The 16,547-nt window shown below is 43.2% G+C and overlaps 1 protein-coding gene across 1 annotated transcript; it reads left to right on the forward strand.

Annotated features, from left to right (window-relative positions):
• The first annotated feature begins 588 nt into the window (after nucleotides 1–588).
• On the forward strand, nucleotides 589–3,168 carry LOC131689087 (ER degradation-enhancing alpha-mannosidase-like protein 2). Its single transcript, XM_058973895.1, has 2 exons — nucleotides 589–812; nucleotides 877–3,168. Exons 1-2 carry the CDS (start codon nucleotides 694–696, stop codon nucleotides 3,134–3,136), a joined length of 2,379 nt encoding a protein of 792 aa, XP_058829878.1. The 5' UTR covers nucleotides 589–693; the 3' UTR covers nucleotides 3,137–3,168.
• Nucleotides 3,169–16,547: the final 13,379 nt, after the last annotated feature.

Below are 16,547 nucleotides of genomic sequence, written 5' to 3' on the forward strand. Positions count from 1 at the left end.
ACCGAGGGGCGACACAATTTACCGGTAACTGGTGATAAATTGCACGGAGACCTTTTTTCACGGAAAAAATCAAGAAGTGGCTGGTCGTGTCGTTGGTATAATCCAAACAATATGTGGAATCGTTGGACTATATGAGTTAAAGTTCGTGTATATTTTTTTTATTATGGACCGCAATGCGCACTTACTTTTCTTCTATTAAATTCTTCTCATAGACTGGTTAGTTCTATGGTCTGTCTATGAAAGTACCATCTCTATCACTTGAAATACATGCGATTTGACAGCTCGCAGTTCAAGGTAGCACTTTTATCACTCGCACTTTGAAAGCGAGGAGTCCAGGTTGATGGGAAGTGCGCAATATGTAAAGTTTTTCTTTTAGACCGGATCATTTTCTTGGCAAAAAGTAGTCAAAAAAAACCAAACAACTCCAAACTAAATCAAGCTTAGATTGTTATAAAACACTCCAAATGTCAAATGTTTCCACCGTTTCATTTCTATATCTTGGTAACAAAGCCAAGCAGCTGAGAACGCACTCCTGATTTTGATTATTCGTTTCTGTTTTGCTCCGGATTATTGACAGCTTCGATTTTTCTTCGATGGTGGTGTCGTGTCCACAACATACCTATAGGTGTTTCGGAGTTTCAACCGTCGTGCAGATTTTATTACAGAGTTATTGTGGAAACCAGTGGGAAAAGTATGAAATGTCTTTACGCTGCTGTGGAATGCTCGACTCTATTCGCTATCCTGTGTTTGCTTCTGCTTCACAACGTTTCCGGCTTGCGTAAATACACCAAGGCGGATATGGTTCGACTTCGGTAAGATTCCATTGACTAGTTGTTTTGAAAATGGGTGGACTAAATAGTGTTTTTGCTTCAACAGCGAAGAGGTCCGAGCCATGTTCCAACACGCCTACGACGGGTATTTGCGTTACGCGAGCAAATACGACGAGCTGAGACCGTTGTCCTGCGACGGAGTTGATACCTGGGGTAGCTACTCGCTGACGCTGGTCGACGCGCTGGATACGCTGGCCGTGATGGGAAATTATTCCGAGTTTCGCCGGGTTGTTGGACTGTTGGAGCGAAAGTCTTTCGACAGTGACATTAACGTGTCGGTTTTTGAGACAAACATCCGCATCGTCGGTGGACTGATCAGTGCGCATCTGTTAAGTCACAAGGCAGGTGTTGAATTGGAACCGGGTTGGCCGTGTAGTGGACCGTTGCTGCGTTTGGCGGAAGATGTGGCGAGTAGATTGTTGCCCGCGTTTGATACGAGGACGGGAATGCCCTACGGGACGGTTAATCTTAAGTATGGAGTTCCATACGGGGAGACGAGCGTGACTTGTACGGCTGGGATTGGAACATTTATTGTAGAGTTTGGTGCGTTGAGCCGTTTGACCGGGAAGCCAATTTACGAGGAGGTGGCTTTGAATGCGTTGTACGCTTTGTATAAACATCGGTCATCGATCGGTCTATTTGGAAATCACATTGACGTTCAGACGGGGCGGTGGACGGCGCAGGACGCCGGTATCGGTGCCGGGGTTGACTCCTACTACGAATACTTAGTCAAAGGCGCTATCATGTTGAACAAACCGGATTTAATGCACATGTTCAACGAGGGACGAAAGGCCATCGATAAGTATCTGAAGCGAGACGATTGGCACGTCTGGGTCAGCATGAATAAGGGACAGGTCACGTTACCTGTGTTTCAATCGCTGGAAGCCTACTGGCCGGGAGTTCTGAGCTTGTTCGGGGACACGAGCGTGGCGATGAAAACACTTCACAACTATCACACCGTTTGGAAGCAGTACGGGTTTTTACCGGAATTTTATAACATCCCAAATGCGGAAGCCGGAGCGAATCGGGAAAACTACCCGCTGCGACCGGAACTAATTGAATCGGTGATGTATCTTTACCGTGCCACCGGGGATCCGTATCTGCTGGAAGTGGGAGAAGATATTCTCCGCAGTATTGAGCACAGTGCCAAGACACCTTGTGGCTACGCTACGATCAAAAATGTTCGCGATCATCACAAAGAAGATCGGATGGAGTCATTTTTCCTGGCGGAAACTACCAAATACCTTTATCTTCTTTTTGACTCGGACAATTTCATTCACAATGATGGTCGCATGGGAACCGTTATCGACACCCCCCATGGCGAATGTATAATCGAGGCCGGAGGATACATTTTCAACACGGAAGCTCATCCCATCGATCCGTCAATGCTTCGCTGTTGCTACGAACTGCCCCACCAGAATCTGTTTGCCGGTTACAGTCGGGAAAAGTTTGCTGGAGACCGGTTGGATCTCAGTCGCACACGTGATACAGCCCCGGTGGAGGAGAAACCGGTGATTGAAAACATTACCGTCGTTGAAGCTCAATTGGAAGAGGCAATTCCGACGGCGGTGCTGGAAGAACTTGGTGCTAAACTAGCCGAAGCAAGGCAAGCGCTGGCTAAGAAACGCCTGGAAGAGGCTTTTAATCGAGCGCAGGAATCGCTAAAGAAGCAACTAACGGAATCGGCTGTCAAGCAGGATCCGAATGGAACTCAGAAGGATGATAGTTTGATTGTTCCGGTTGATAAACAACCGACGACTGGAGAAGATTTGATTTCACCAACCCCAATAGCGGACGATCCTGAACGGATGACCACGGTTAGTTTGACTGCGTCCGCTCGGGATCCGGATGAGAAGAGTGCAACTGCACAGGTTATGCTGAACGAGAGTCAGGAGGAGCAGGAACAAGCGGATGCGATCATGGGTACGGGGACGGCTGTTCCGATTGAGGACGTTTCAACGCAACCGGAAGATGATGAGGAGGAAACGAATCCAGCGAAGAAGTTTTTCTCTGAGAATAGTTCAGCTGCGGCTGATGGTGCACAGGTGGTTCCTCCCACGGTTGCTGAAGAGTATCAACAGTCTGAGAAGCAGAAAGGTTTGAACAGCACGATTGCAGACTTTGTGCAAAACATGTTCAAATCAAAGGTTTATCACAAGACCAAGTTTGAACCGGAAGTGCTGCTGAGCCGGATCAAGGAAAGCGGTCACTATCGGAATAGTAGCTGGGCTGCGAATTACGGATTGTTGACGTGTAAGGCGCAACCGTTTCTGCAGAGGATAACGTTGCTGGGGGAGTTTTTCTGAGTAGTGCGAATTAAATATTGAAAATTCATAAATTGTCCCGTTTTTTACTTTGCGATGATGACGGCTATAGATTTTTCCCCATACTTGTATCTAGTTTTAGAATGTTTCGTAGTTTGCTTGACACTATTTTGGATGAACAGGGATAGTCGTTACTCGTAAAACGGGTTGAACGGAATTCCGGAGTGACCGGCTGTACGAAGCAATCCACTGCGTGACTAGGATGTTCTGGTTGTAAGGCTATAATCTCGATTGTAATAACTATCCAGGCATAACGAAGTTCAACACCGCGCATATGATACTCTCCCGTGTTCTATGTAGCAGCCTGCGTCCATTATCTGCATCCAATATTTGCAAACAGAAAAGCAGGTTTAGCGAAGGATGATCTGCGATGGACTAGATGTTTAACCCACGACAATTCTGAGTAAATTTACTACTTGTGTATTTCAAGGCAGTGTACAATTCAGTGATTCCGACACTTTGTGGTGAATGTTTGCCCATCCTGGCTAGGAAAACGACAAAACTTTAACAGATCTTTGGCTTCGTGTTTGCCAGAGTGTCGACAATTAGAGCTGTACGGAGTAGATCTCCTGCCCTCCTACCTTTTAAGGAGTACCATCTACGGTCGCCACGGCGCTGTCACCGGACTTAAGCGTAGTTTCAACAGTGCTGCTACTGCATTCGACTTGACGAGAAATACGATTAGAGCTAAGTTTTTGTATATTCTTAAATAAGGGGCTGTATTAAGGTGTCATTTACGTGCACCAACCACTCTCGCTGTGGAGGATATGAGCCAAGCGAGCATTGGTCTTCACCACAGCTAACAATCAAGGACAGCGGCACCGTTTGAAAACTGCGGTTTCTTCCGGGATTCTAGGCAGGGAGCATGATTTGGTGAAATAAAAGAGAGTTAATTTTGTCAAACGACGGAGGCCCGACGATCGCCCCAAAACCGGAGTTTCCAGGTCAAAACAGGAGAGGTTGCAACTCTAGTTAGCTCTTTTGTTTTTTTTTGGCTCTTTCGCATATGATATGGAACGAACCTTGCTTTCCTCTACAGTTATTAACAGTCAAGGAGGGGGGAAGTAGGTAGGACAACGGCTCCACCTGGGAAGCACACTGGGGTGTCTTCCAGGATTTCTTGCGGGGTGCAAGGGAATCCGGTGATTCGTCACCAACGTCGCTAGGGAGGCTCCAACAAAAGAGCAAAGCTAACCTTTCCTAGTTAATCGTCAAAGATCGCTGCCGGTGCAGCTAACAGTCAATGACCACAGCGGACGCGGTCATTTCAGTCCCAGTCAGTCGGAAGAAACCGTTCGCTCTCCCATCATCAGGAGCGGTACCCGATCTGCGAAATCCAGCAGTGCACAGTGTAGCAAGGGAGCTGGAAGAAATAAAAGCACGGTAAATTTAAGTTCGTTTGTTTCCCTTTTTGTTGTTTGTGTAGAATGTCTTGGGAGAAGCAGCTAGACCGCCCTGTCATTAAGGGTCTGACGGGCAGGTAAATATATAAACCCAGCTAGTGGGGAAACTTACAACGTGTTGCAGCTACGAATGGGATTTTTATAGTTAGCCTAGTCAGCTAAAGTTCGATAACGTAAAAACTCACACAAGCTTACTCCACACAAATCATTGATACTCCCTGTTGCTCTGTACGGCTATGATGCCGGGGTACTAAAGGAAGCAGACAATCTAGTGCTCGATGTATGTGAGTGAAGCATTCTGAGTTCAGTAGAAAATGGAGAATAGCGAAGATTCGCTGGTTGGATCACAGCCTCTGTCCAACTAACGAATTTGATTTTCGCTAAATGGGCCGACTGACAAATGTCAAAAACATGATTGTCAAAGTAAAATCAACAGGAGATTTTTGCGTTCAGCTGCTTTTTAGTTGGGCAATGGTCCATCTAGCGGATGTCTAACTAATAAGTGGTTCAGTTAAAAAAGCGTAGGAATTTCTATTGAGGTATGCTCAATGCTGTTCAATTGGTAAGAATGGGATTGCAACATCTCATTGCTTCCTTTGTGGTCTTGCAACTTGGCATATCTTTTTACTAAATATTTTCAAGCTTAACGAGGTCGATGATTTTTTTCTGTTTTAAAGTACATTTCATTTTTAGTGGGGGAAGGAAAAGCCGTAGTGTTCACCGATGTTTCTCTCGATAGCTCGCGAACGAACCGGCGCCAATAATCGCGATTCACCTTTCATCAAGCTCTCCATTGTCCTTTCTAACGCCGCGTACACGTCTGAGCACTTTGAGTTCCGCAATATCGTCAAGCCGTCGTTGGCCAATTGAGGCTCTAGCAGGAATGTAGGTGAAAGCAATAAAGCTATTCGTCTTTAATTCTAATTTGACAAGCGACATCTGGAGTACCTAGTGTCGTGGGAAGGTCGATTCGATTGAAAGAATAGCACTTTTTGATCCCCAAAAGTATTTCTCCGGAAGAGGATTCTCGATCCAGGTTTCGCATAATGTAAATCTATCGCGTTTCAAATTATTTGTTGACATTTCAAAAGAATCGATTCACGGGATAATGCTTCTGCAATTGCACTGTTGAACAGAGATCACATTTGTCAGAAATATTGAGAGCTGTGAAAATCCTGCCTACGTTCCTCCTTTTTCTGTTGCTCTATTTCTTCTAGGCACAGTAGATGTTTTCTACTGTGGGTCATCAGAGTCGCATTCGTCATTGGACAAGTTAGTAGATATGCGTAGAGACGGGTGATCTAGCTCTCTTTAGCATTGCTGCAAAAGATGGCGTAGAGCGTCCCTGAAAAGAGTTAGGTTAAGCGGACCCGGCGAAGGTCATCGCCGATCAGAGTATAAGTTGACATAGGTCCTTTACCCTTTACCTGCGACTGGTGGGATTTTTGGAAAGGTCAACGTCCTATTTCAACCAGATCCGTGTAATTCAAATCGCAAACGACGCTATCGATTCCGACCGGGTTTGCTGGTACACATACTCTGTACTCCTTCGTAAACGGGTTCGAAACCAGCAATATCATTTACCTGCTTAAAACTATTTATCACCATCTTAAGCTTATCTAGAAATCTCCAATAGATTTTTTGGTTTGGATTTGGTCCGAAAAATATCGCAAAGGAGTCTGTTGACGAGCATGGCTATTGTTTCGGTCGCGCAGTGGATTTTATTTCGAAATCCATCTTACCTTGATGCGAATCATTGTTATGTAAAGTCATTTTTGCACGGGCTTAGAGCCCAGTGCATGATGGTACGAGAGACAAAAATAGAGAAAATAATATAATAGCGGTACTTACCTTTGTTTGACAGTATTCAGGCGGCTCGCAGAGAAAAGCACTACTGCTCCAATAACGGTTATCTACACACACACACAACAGAAAAAAGCCAGAGCTTCTAAGAGGCGAAGTTCACCAAAGATAGCATTGAAAGCAGTTTAGAAAACTTGGCACTATTCGATAAAGCGTTACATTGCACGGAATAGGAAGAACGTCCAAGCGGTCCGAGTGTCTCCGTACGAATGAATCCACCTAGTTAAAGGGATCCTGAGAAAACTTCGTGACCTGTGAGGCTGGTGACAAACGCCCACGAACAGAGTGAACTGGAGACGGCTTATTGATACAGCAAAGGGCAGCAAGGCCTTAGATTGATTAGTAAGTAAATAAGTAAGTGAAAAATGAGCGGAACGATATTTTGCAATCATTTGAAAATTTCGAACACGAAATTATTGCGACACCGAAAATGTCATGCCAATTTTCTTATAATGTTTAAAATCAAACCAAAATTTTAGGGTAGTTTTATACATATATTTACTTCAAAAATCAAAAGAAAAGTTAATCGATGGAGCCTTGAGTGTAAAATTGGACGCATTTTCGCTTGATGCCCTCCATCAAAGTCTTTACAGTGTCATTCGGTACCAGTTTCTCAGTTTTTTCCATTTTCTTAACATATCCTTCTCGTCTTTGACTGTCTTCTTGCTCTTCCGAAGTTCCCGCTTCATCATTGCCCAGTACTGCTCCACCGGGCACAGCTCCGGACAGTTTGGCGGATTCATGTCCTTTGGAACAAAATGGACAGAATTGGCCTCATACCACTCCAGGACACTTTTAGAATAGTGGCATGATGCCAAATCTTGCCAAAATAGCGGAGCTTCGTCGTGCTGCTGCAAGAACGGCAAAAGGCGCTTCTCGAGGCACTCAGATTTATAGATCTCGCCATTTACTGTGCCCTTTGTCACGAAAGGCTCATTCCTCAGTCCGCAAGAGCAGATGGCCTGCCAAATGAGATATTTGGAGGCGAACTTCGACATTTTCTTCTTCTTAAATTTGTCGTCCACATAGAACTTGCTCTTGCCGGTGAAAAACTCCAACCCCGGAATTTGCTTAAAATCGGCTTTTATATACGTTTCGTCGTCCATCACACAGCAGCCATATTTTGTCAGCATCTTCTCGTAGAGCTTCCGTGCCCGAGTTTTAGCCGTCGATTGTTGCCGCTCATCGCGGTTTGGGAAGGTCTGTACCTTGTATGTCTGTAGTCCAGCTCTCTTCTTTGCATTCTGAACGTAGCTCTGCGACATGCCGATCTTTTTAGCCAAATCACGGCTTGAGACGTTGGGATTTACTTTAATCATCCGCTTCACCTTTCCCTCCATCTTTTTGTTCTCCGGTCCCGGTTTTCTTCCAGCTCCTTTGCCGTGGTTCAAAGTCAACCGCTCCTGGAACCGCTTCAACACTCTGGAGACGGTTGAATGGTGAATGTTCAAAATTTTTCCCAACTGCCGGTGCGACAGGTCAGGAAATTCCTGGTGTTTGGAAAGAATTTGTTCTCTCGACTCGCGTTGGTTCACCTCCATTTTCGTTGAATCGACAAACACGACTTCGAGTTTGACAGCATGTAAACAATACACATCAATGAGAAAGTGTGCAAAATTTGGTTGATTTTTACCCAATGGTAAAAAAGTTATGCCCTGTTGAATGTGTCGCAATAATTTCGTGTTCGCCCTTTAAATTTGACATGAGATTTTGGCATTCAGATGCTTTTTAATTGGACAATGGTTCAACTAGCGGAGGTCCAACTAAAAAGCGGTCCAGTTAAAGAGCGTCCAACCAGCGAATCACGACTGTATATGAGTGTCTTAAGGACACTAGCTATCCATTCGCATCAAAGAGTTTTTTTTTCCAAATTAAAGATCTCATGTTTTCAATTGCTCAATCAAAAAGATATACTAGATGCTGTAAAAATTCCAGTGCACAGGCACGTGATCAGTTTAAAGCTCATCTTTTTATGGCATCAACATCAACAGTTCAATACATACCGATCAACGTATTTGTCGACAAGAAAGGGTAAGAAAGCGACGGCCAAACTGCTGAAAATTTCACGCACATTACACGCCAACTCGAAATTATTCCATAACGCAAATTACCGCTTAAAGGCCCGTGACGCGAAGCGACGGCCGACGTTGTGATGGAAGGAAAGGGGCGGAATAGTTACCCTAATCGATCGTATATGACCAAAACAATCTTCTGATCAGCCTTGGATACAAAAGCAAGCAAAAACATCGAAAGAAAGTATTGCAGCATACCTATCTACAGCGCAACGCAAATGACTCTCCTGTCAGCCAGTCAGCCACACACATCAACAAAAATGCCGTCAACCGAATCGACTGACTGACGATACGATGGTGACTTGATCTCTGTGCTTACTTTGTTTGATGCGGCGCATTGCATTCCGCGCTTGTATACGGTGTACGATCATCGCACGCAAAGAGTGCGTGTCTTGCGCTCTCACTTTCAGCAGCAGCAGCAGCAGGGATGTTTTCGATGATCGTCTCTGATGGTTGCTGCGATCGAAATCACGTCTCGCGATTATGGAAAGTTCAATCACACTTTGAATACGTTTTTTTCTTTCTGAATGTTGTTTTTCTTCCTCCGCTTTGGCCATCACGCGCGGCTATTGTCGAAAGTGTCGATTGACGAACCGCGTTGTTGTCGCGGTCGTCGAAAGTGATCATTTCGGTTTCAAGTGAAGGAGGGAAATTTTGGTATTTCTGGTTATTTAATTTTTTCAAGCAAAACCGTCGGATTCGGTTGTTGGACTTGTTCGACAGGCAACTTGGATGGTTGATCGAATTAGCATTCGAGGGTGTACCAGCCAGCGCATTTAACGATTCAGAGTCGATTGGCAAACTTGTTTTGTTGGTGGAGTAGTAGGTATAGGAGGAAAAGCAAATCGGCTAAATTGCGATTTTCGTAACAGAGTCATGGTTTATTTTGCCTGCCATTATCCATTAGTGGCCAGTTCACCGAAAGAGTAATCATTCGCCATCGGTGTGCCGGTTGGGTTTCTACTAATCAGCGGCGTGGACCCGTTTTTTTATTGGCCCGGAAAGAAATGTGATCGCCGCTGTCGGGGGCGGTATCGAAATAGTTGCATTAATTCGTAAGCAATGGAACGGGTTTTACGTTTCACCGAAACGGGACTGAAATCGATTAAAAATGTTACACTGGAGTAATTTTCGTCTATAAACGACAAATTGGTAAATTACTAACTATTGGGTCATTAAATGAAGAATAAAAAAATTTTATTGCATGCACCGATAGAACTCAATTTAATAATTAAAACAATATAAAATTCAAACCTTAAAAACTTCAGATGGCTTTTGAAGTGATTTGGCACGAAAATGTAAACAAAAGAAATCGGTCTATGTTGTCAGTAGTTTCAGCCACATGGGTTAACGCCTTTGACAGTTAATCTAGCGAAACCCAGTAAACAAAAAGGCGAATAGGCGGATTAAACTAGATGCTGGCGATTGGTAGGCTATTAAAACTTTGTTCTAGGCTTTCCGCCGTAACTTGCCGTTTTTTTTTGCAAAAGTAGTGTGGGAAGAATAAAAGTCCAGGTGTTGAACGGAAGGTGCGGCCCTGTAAAATCAAATTCATAATATACTTTTAATTAGGTATACAAAAATAAAAATAAGGTCCGATTACGTATTTTTGATGTCAGCTGCATCACAAAGTATCAAAAAACAGCATATGGCCTAATTAACCAATTCATGCAAATTTCAACTATGAAAAGAAGTTAAAAGGATCCAACCAAAATTCGTAAATAATTTCACCCAATACGGATGTAACAAACAATTTAAAGAAGGATTGTACGCTACCATTATGACCCTTCTGGTTTCACACACCACATCTGATGCGAAATAATGAACTCGAGCCCATTTTTAAGCATTATCCTATGGGTTAGCCCTCATTAACCTGTTAAAATATTACGCTTATTGCTTGTCGGTCGACCCTTAATTCTAGCAGAAAACGGAATGTTGTTTATGTTGTAAAAACTGGTGAGTTTTTACACTCATACTCGTCGAGTGGTTTTGTAATATTACAAGAAAGTCTTTCCGCAGTTGGCAATAACTACATTAATGCGAAAGCTTCTACGAAGCCCAAAACAACACTTATCAACAAGACAGCCGAGCGAGCGAGTAAAATAATAGCCGACCGAGACCCTTTTTCTTTCGATAAACAAATGCCATATGGTGCCCAGCTTGTTTCTTTGTTTGGTTTGCTAGCCACATACACAGGGATATACGGAAAAGGGATCCACCCTTTGTCGAGCATTGTTTCCCGTTCGACGATACCATCCGAATATTACCGGGAAAAGAACTACATTCCGAGTCTTATCAGTGACGTGCAATCTATAACTTACCTAATTTAATATAGTTTTAGAATTCCCCAACCCTTTTCATTCTGTATTGTTTTCAAAACGTCTTGAATTCAGTCGGTCTGTTGTTTTATGAAACATGGTATCCTTGGTCGCAGCCATTCGCATTTGATAGTTCAGGTTCGTAAAGGTCAAATTCTTTTAATTTAACCATCTGAATCTGTGTGGAAAAATACCTATAGTTGATTACTCGTTCCGTAGAGTGTATTTGTTTATGCAGGAATAATGCTCACGGTTGATCTGTACCGTTCACAATTAGTTGTAAATTTTTGTTCATTTTCGCATTTATGAACGGTTTTGTCGATCTAGACAGGTGTAGAAATATTTATTAGTATTTAATTGTATATAAATAATAGTAGGCTTAGGAAGTTCACCGCTCGCCTCTCGCTGCAAAAGTGTGCTGACTATTGCCGTGACAGCTCAGAGCAAACCTAGAGCGACTCGGTTCTAAAAAACGAAATCAGCATATGCTGCCTTATAGTGATGACAGCTGGTTCATGTGAGTTTGTTTTGATCGCGACGAGGAAATGAGATGGAAAAACAACCAGAAAGTGATGGATCTCGGTAATAAACACACGTAATTTCCCAAGTTTCCCGTCGCGAATAACTTGTTCTAGTACTGGTGTGTGATGGTAAAATTCCGTTGAAAGTGCCGACCTATGGTCCGCTTACAAGTGTGGTGCAGGATCGCCGTAATGGAACGCTTATCGCAAACGAGACACTTGCATTCTCGGCTAAAAGTCAAAGTTCTGAAGCATCGTCTGTTCTCTCTGTGGACGATCAGTCAAACGAGTTGAGCTCTGCTTCATAGTTAATAGGGATCTTTCATATGTATTGATAGCGGGTGTCCTTACGAGTGCACTCATATAGTTCTTAAACCTTAATTATTCTTTTCTGATTATTAAATTAAAAAAAAAACCAAATTAAATTCAACCAACAAACTGACAGTTGTCCCACTAAATGACGTCTCAGCAAATATCTCGTTCGCCTCATTGTTAACCGGGACAGCATGATCTGGTACTTTGTCAATCCGCTAGCAGTCTGCCATCCCAAGTTTCATCTGCAAACTATGGTAGATCTGATAGGGCAACCTATAAAGTCGTGCAAGTCGCATGGGTTTGGATGTGTTATTGTCATAAAAGGAAACAAAAAATGTTTTTTTTCAATAGTTTCGGGCCTAAAAATTGAAAAAGAACTGAGACATTAACACACCCCTAAAGATCCCTATTGCCAAGGATAACGAAGCAGAGCAGACAAAGGTTTTCCCAGGGAATTTCACCCCGTCCCTAGGAAGGTTCCAGCAAAGCAGTCAAGCTCACCTCCCTAGCTAATTGTAAAGGAGCAGTTCATGATATATCGGGGGAACGCGGTCGTTGTAGTCCCGGCCGGTCAGAAGAAACCGCCTCCTTTTCGTCCAGCAGATGCATCAGATCGATGATCAGTGTATCGGTGTATGGTGAGAGGAGTTTGGAGTGAAGACTAAAACAGTAAATTGCAATGTCTATTTGTTTGCTTTTGTGTGCGGAAGTCGGAAATTCTGATAGTCGCACCTAGAGCGCCCTGTCAATAAGGGTCTGCCGGGAGGGTACAACTTGTGGAGTGCGCAGTAGTGTAGACGGCCTGTAGCAATACAAAAATGTCGGACAAACCTTCCTTTCATTTCCCGTTGCGATCTTCGTTCGGGCCTGGCCAGCGTCGGGGTTAATCAATAAACAACTTAAGGTTACCTGCAGTTCTGGGCAAGCAAACGACCTCGAGCCTCTCGACCGCGAGCGTAGCGCTTAGGCCACTGAGTTTAACCAATCTCTTCATGTAACCTGAAATGCTACATATCAGTGTTTCTCAGACAGACAGTGGGTATGATAATAGGCATCCCAAGTTTTTTCTCCAAACAAGAGCTGCTGGAACACAAGGTGGCGGACATTAAAAGGAAAGGAGATTCCAAACAAAATGGAAGCGTACGTGTGAGGTGGACACTTCATCAACTATAGTCTCTTACCTCCCACTATTGATGCACATGTCATATTACTTGTGTTAGTACCATTACCGCCGTACAGGGGATGTCTAATATACTTGCTGACATCCGGATTATGCAGAGGTATGTATTGCTCAGAACAGTGATGCGTCTCTCACGTTAAATGATTACTTCCGTAGTAGTTATAAATAACGATGCGAGCTGGCCAATTAAGTTTTGAGTCAAGAACTACCCCCAATATACTTAACTTGATCAGTGACAATAATTTCAGAATCAAAGAACTGCACTAGCGAGCTTCGGTTGTAATTCTTTGTTACGTGAAAAGCACCATTGACGTTTTATTTGGATTAAGTGATAGTCCAATATGAAGACATCATTACTCAACAACACATAAGGTTTGCTGTATTAAATCAAAAAGTGTGTTAATGAAAATACCGGTGATCATTATATGATAATCATCGACGAAACCATTTTTCGGAATCCATAGCTCATTAAGTTTCCTCAACAAGTCATAGGCGACAAGGTTTCATAGAAGTGGTGACAGCACACCACCTTGATGACATCCGCGCCGGACACTCAGTTTCCTTATCTCTATTTGTCTTGACGTTGAGCACAGATGTCGGTTGCTATGCATTGCGTGTATCCAGTTCGTGCTCGTTCCACAATGAGTTCGGAAGCCATGTATGTTGTCAAATTACCTTCAGTGGCAAAAAACTCCTAAGTTTGATTGCTCTTGCGAAAAAACTTGTTCAATGTTGTAATGTAGTGGTCGATTGAACGTGTTTTGAGAAGGAAAGAGGTCAGACTGATCGGTCTTTGGGAATGTTGCAAGACTATAAGTAAGAACTTCATATCCTCTTTGAAGTAAAACCGGAATGGTTTCCTTCTCCTCTCACCCCCCCCCCCCCCCCCGCCCGTCTTTGTTTGATGCGGTTGTCACAATTTTACAAGCAAATGCCCAGGAACAACCTAAAAACTGACGGGCATCATTGGGACGACGGTCAGTCGTCGGTAATGGTTCCGTATAGGCAGGAAAGTGTGTTACAACGATAGTTGAACACTACATCTCCGTCAGATGAGTATTCACCATTAGATGTTCTAATCGAAAGAACATGAAAGTCTTTCGATTTTGAAACTAACATATTTAATCTACTAGTCTTGTTGAAACATGAGACATTTGCGCAGGAGCTTTCCCAACAACTTCGCTCAGAGGATCGAAGGGCTAATTTGCAAGCTCTTCTACGTAACTTTTTGAGTCTAGCAAGTTCAGCATTCTAAAAGCACGCATAACTTGAAGCAGACAAGCCTCTTGGTATGCTGTAACTGTGAGTCAGCTAGTGTTATCCACGACCTGATCGATCTGGAAAATACCTTTAACACCGAGCAGCCAAGCTCTCTGCACCGAGGTCCTAGTTCATAGTTTTAGGATTATGATATGTGACGATATTTAAAATGATTAAAGATGATGAATTTATGATCAGATAACAGCAGTTCGAGCGTATTCCGTACGAGTAAGTTTACCAACTCACGCAAAATATTGTCAGCGCACAGAATTACATCTAACACCTCTTCCCTAGCAGATCGTGCGAGTGTTGTTGAGTATATGCAGATTTGTGCTGTTTAAGTATTTCATCAATTTAGCTACTCTTAAATTGCTGTCTGAGCTGCCCCAAATTCTTTGGTGGGCATTTAAATCACTGCCGACTATGAGTGGAAGCCTGTTTTGATCACACCATGATACAATACTTTAGAATTCATTAGAAGGTGAACAATAGACGTATTACCTGTCTATGTTATTAACAGTCACATTGAAAGTGACAGTGCAAATATCAGGAGTTGTATAGTTGGATACCAGAAATGCATCGATAGCACTATCCGCAAGTATGTATGCACGAGGCATTTCACATGGATTTGTCAAGCCATTTTTCTGTTGTTAGCTACGAAAACGGAAACGAACCTTTCCAACATACACACCCAATTCGGTTATTTTCCTAACAGCCGTGTAGTCAGCAAATTTAGAAACTCAAATCTTAGTAATGCGAAATTTGTTTGCTTATTTTCCGAGTCTCAGCTATCAAACGTCACTTTAACTGAGATCTCAACAAAAAAAATTGTTTACAGAGATCTCAGCTGTTGAGATTTCGGTAAAAGATGCGAAAAAAGCCGAGATTTGGCAGAACAATTTAAGTATGTAGAAGTTTCCTTCGTGGAAATACATGTGGTATTTAGGAAACAATGGGCCGAAATTGTTACTTTCAATATACAAGTTTTGTACTAATTTCAACAAACGGTACTAGAGCAAATGAGACACGAGTCTATTAACTGTAACATAATTAGTTGTACCACTGAGAACTGACATACAAGTAAAGTTTTCAACTTGTGTAAGAAATAAAACTGTCGCTTTGAAATGAAAACAGCAAGTAGCAACTTACCGCTGGCTGGCGCTTCGATCGGCCAGCAATCGCTATACGGAACTTGTGTGTAAACTTGGATACAATGGTGACTCACGCATGCAAACCTGTATGCGATGGGAATTTTCAAAGTATATTCATTTAAATGTTTACACAGGTTTTACGGTAAAGTGTGTTCTAGCTTATATGTCTGTTCTCTGTTGTTGTACTGTACGATTCAACGGATTCGTATACACATGAGCAATTTCGCTAAAAGTAAGAGCTTTTCGCTCTTAGTAAAAAGCAACCGCCACGTACTGTTAGGTTGAAAGCAATATTTATCATTTTCCTAAATATTTTTTCCCGACGCGGAGCCAATCTTTCCGTTCGGAAGATTCTTCCGATGCAAACTGTTAATTTCCAAGTGTTAAACATAATTTAAATGTTTTAAAATGCACCCGACAAAACCGTGCTTTACTTGAATTGGCATATCGGCAGAAACTAGAGGCAGCAACTCGTCCGATAGTTGAAAAGCAATTTGAATCCCGGTGAATCCAAGCAAGCGTTTGTAAGCCGACGAACAAAATGCAGCCATTAACATGAAAGCCATGAAAAAGCATTTCGAATATAGAAAAAGCATTAATATCTGGGTGAAAAAGCCATCATCAGTTGTTGTTTTTTTTCCCTGCTTCCTCCATTGAACAGCAGGAGAATGTGCCGGTTTCAATTTTGAACCACGCGGCGCGTCGGTCCGATACGGTTCTAGCCGCGTGTGCACCACCCGTATGTGGATTAAGAGGTGAAATTAAATGAATTGCCTTTTGCATTTGAATTGATCAGTTCTCGTTTTTTTTCTTCTTTCAGCTCGTTTTATGCTGCTGTACACGGGTGGCCACGGCTCGCGCGGCCAGTTGGTCGCCATTCACAACTCCCGGAAAAAAACAATTTCAGTAATTAAAACGGTAATGTGCGCTTCGGGGGCCCCGACCAACCGACTACTGTACGACGAACGGGGTGGCGATCTGTGCACGGCAATGACCGGGGTCCGACCACCTCGCCGGTGTTTCGGTGAAATCAGGAGAAGAATTTTACTATGCCTCCTCTGGTGGGTTGGCAGGTTGGTGGAGGTGATAGCGCGATGGCGATCACCCCCAATTCCGATGGCGCCATGATCTTGCACTGGATTAGAATACCGTATTTTGGAGTTTTTTTTCCGGGTCGCAAACCTGTACCGTTACTGGTTGTCGGTTGAAATGGGGTGATTGATAAGTGGGGTGAAGATTTTGCAGAGTTGGTCAACAGTTTCGCGTTTCCTCTAACGTCTAAGAATATTTTTGCAGGAGAAACACTTTTC

Source organism: Topomyia yanbarensis, chromosome 1 (genome assembly GCF_030247195.1).
Source record: "Topomyia yanbarensis strain Yona2022 chromosome 1, ASM3024719v1, whole genome shotgun sequence".
NCBI classification, from domain to species: domain Eukaryota; kingdom Metazoa; phylum Arthropoda; class Insecta; order Diptera; family Culicidae; genus Topomyia; species Topomyia yanbarensis.